Source organism: Phoca vitulina, unplaced genomic scaffold (assembly GCF_004348235.1).
Source record: "Phoca vitulina isolate PV1807 unplaced genomic scaffold, GSC_HSeal_1.0 scaffold17, whole genome shotgun sequence".
Classification (NCBI taxonomy): Eukaryota; Metazoa; Chordata; class Mammalia; order Carnivora; family Phocidae; genus Phoca; species Phoca vitulina.
In genome coordinates, this window is record NW_022589720.1 from 815,802 (window position 1) to 818,797 (window position 2,996).

The window sequence follows — 2,996 nt, forward strand, 5'->3', positions numbered from 1 at the left end:
GTCACATCCGTGCTCACACCTGCATTCACACCTGTGCTCACACCTGTCACACGCGGGTGGGCCAGTCCGAGCCCAGTGTCTCTGTGACAGGTTCAGTGATGACGTAGCCTGCATGACCGGGAGGCGGCCTGGTCTCTACTGGAGGCTGACCTGGAAGGTTGTCAGCCCGCTGCTGCTGCTGACCATCTTCGTGGCCTACATAGCCGTCCTGGCCTGGACACCGCTGAGCTACAGGGCCTGGAACACCCAATACGTAGGTCCTCCGGGGGTTGCTAGGAGCCACCTCGGGCCTGGCCTGGTCCTTCCCTGGTGCCATCCATGGCCCAGATGACATCCTAAGTGACCCTGTGGGCCCCCAGCCCTCCAGGGTCCCCTGGGGGCAGCAAAGCCAACCCCGGCAGGGACCTTGGGCAAGGCCTCAGTGGCAGGAGGACCAGAGCAGTTTCCAGGTGTTGGGAGCAGCTCACCCAGGGACGTGGCCTTGAGCCACACTTCCCACGTGCTGTGGGGCTGGCCTGCAAATGCCCACTCCTGGTCTGAGTCAGGGAAGGGGTGTAGGGTGCATGTCACCAGGCTGCCACTGAGCGTGGTCAGAAGAAAGGGAGTGCAGCTCAGTCTCTGCTGCTGGCCCTTGTCCACTGGGCTGTGCTCTGAGCTGCGGGGGCCCCGCCACCCTGCTACCCAATGAGCCCCCAAAACCTCACCTGTGCTGCTGCCCCTTCTCGGGAGCAGTTCCAAGTCCTCCTCAGAAAGGGGACCGGCCCCCATCACCAGCGGTGGGTGAAGGAGGAATGGCGCCATACTTCTCAAGAATTTTCATGAATACTGTCCTATCAGGTTCACACACTAGTACCTCACGTTGACCTCAAAAGAGGTGCCTCAAGTCAAGTGGGTGGCGTCACCCCCTTACAGAAACGGGAGTGGGGCACAGGGCCCAACCTGCCCCGCAGGCCAAGCTAAGGCAGCCCCCGAGGCCGTGCGGCCCCTCAGGGTGGTGGGAGGCACTCTGTAGAGTGCCCCGGATCCCAGGCCTGTGTCTCAGAGCCCCAGTCCCCGAGAGGCTCAGCCCCAAACCCGAACCTTCGGGGCCCTGTGTCCTCACTGCCAGCACCCACCATGGACTTATCGAACCCTGCTGCTTCATTTCAGGAAGAGGCAGGGTGAGGCTGGCCCACGCCGCTCAGTCCCTGCGGCCAAGGGTCAGCCTCACCTGCCCCTCCCCCCAAGGCTCACCTGTGACCTCCTGTCCTTACAGGCACGGTTCCCTTCACGGCAGGAGAAGTCCTACCCGGGCTGGGTGCAGGCCACGTGCGTCCTCCTGTGCTTCCTGCCCTCGCTGTGGGTCCCAGCTGTGGCACTGGTGCAGCTGCTCGCCAAGCGCAGACAGAAGCAGGACCCCTGGCAGGACAGGTGCCTGAAGCTGCAGGACAGAGGGGCCAGCTGAGGGCCGGGCGGGGGGTGCGGGGCAGGGACGACCAGCCTGTGTGCCACTTGCTCACAGAGAGCGGGACCCCATTACACACTTGGCCCAGATCCTGACTTGGAGCTGCTGCTTCCCAACGCCACTGCACTCCGCAGACCCTGCCCCTGGCACAGCCCAGCTCCGTCAGCACGGGGCACGCTGTGCCTCCAGATGGGAGAGAGCCTGGGGTCCAGGCCCCAGGGTCCTGCCCTCTGCAGTGCGGCACGGAGCTGTCTGGGGCCCGGACGCTGCGCCCAGCTAGGCCATCTGTGGGCAGAAGGGCAGGCGGGCCCAGAGGCCCAGGGGCCGGCAGGACAGCCTCCGAGGAGGCTCACATCCACGCCCTCTGCAGCTGGGGGCTGGCGTCACCAGACCTGAGGGACTCTGAAGGGTGATCTCCAAGGGAAAGTGGAGGCTGTCCCCTCGGAGAGCCGGAAGGAAGCCCCTTTTTGTGCTGAGAGCACTCGGGCCTGGGCAGGCTCTGCTGGCACCCGTACTGACCCTCTCAGGCAGCAGGAGCCCGGGTCTGTGTCGAGGCCCAGGCCTGGGCAACCCCGTGCGCGGGAATCCTCACCGCACCTGCGGCCTGGCCACTCCCGCCCCGGGACGGGTCCCCCCTGCGTGAGCACAGGCAGGGGCTGGGGTTTGGCCACAGCCACAGCGGGCATCACCACGCGCTAGCACTCTCCTGACCTCACTGCTGAGAAACACCACTCTTTGTTCTTTAAAAATTTTCTCAGAGACTCAAATGTGGGTCAAGAAGGTACAAAAAGGCTAATTCTCAGATTCCTACCATCTCCAAAGGAGGGCTGTCACTCACTCCACACCAAGCTCTCCCGCAGCCTCAGTGGAGGGGTGCCTCCTCACCCAGCTCCACCTGCCCTCCTGCACACCCCTCCCTCCCCGCTCTTCCATCCGTCCATCCATCCATCGCCTCCCTCCCTCTCCCTCCCCCCCACCATCCATTTCCTCCCTCTCCCTGCCTCCTCCCTCCCTCCATCCATCTGCTCCCCCCTCCTCCCACCTTCCCTCCCTCCATCCACCATCTCCTCCCTGCCCCCCTCCATCCTCTCTCCCTCCCCCGTGAACCAGGGGTCAGGTCTAGGGTGTGGGCCCCGACACACAGGCTTGCTTCTGACTTGCCACTGGAGCCCACGTATGCCCTTCATGCCGCTGGGATCAGACCCTGTGAAGACCCAGCGCCCACTAATCCCCAGCGGGACAGACGCTGTCCAGGGTGCTGAAAAACCCCCAGAGGAGCCTGGTCCGGGCGTGCCTGGTGGGGCTGTCCGGGTCACAGGCAGCCCAGACCCCAGGAAACAGAAGCGCCTGCACTACTGTGCCCTAAGAGGAGCTGAGTATTAAAACGGAGTTAGCCCAAGAGCGCCCCCCGAAGTGTGCCCCAAGCCCCATGGGCAGGGTGAGTTCTGCACTTCGGCCCCATGCTCCAACACCCTTGGCTCGTGGCCCCTTCCTCCACTGAAAAGCCAGCAAGGCCAGTGAGTCTTTCTCACCCATGTCTCTCCGACACCCT

General features: G+C 64.2%; 1 protein-coding gene across 1 annotated transcript in view; it reads left to right on the forward strand.

Moving 5' to 3' along the window:
* The window catches only part of SLC6A18 (solute carrier family 6 member 18), a 14,916-nt gene extending 13,472 nt beyond the window's left edge, over positions 1–1,444 (forward strand). The window contains exons 11-12 of the mRNA XM_032415175.1: positions 91–253; positions 1,256–1,444. Of these exons, the coding sequence (XP_032271066.1) occupies positions 91–253; positions 1,256–1,444 (352 nt within the window). The remainder of the gene's footprint in view (positions 1–90; positions 254–1,255) is intronic.
* The last annotated feature ends 1,552 nt before the right edge of the window (positions 1,445–2,996 follow it).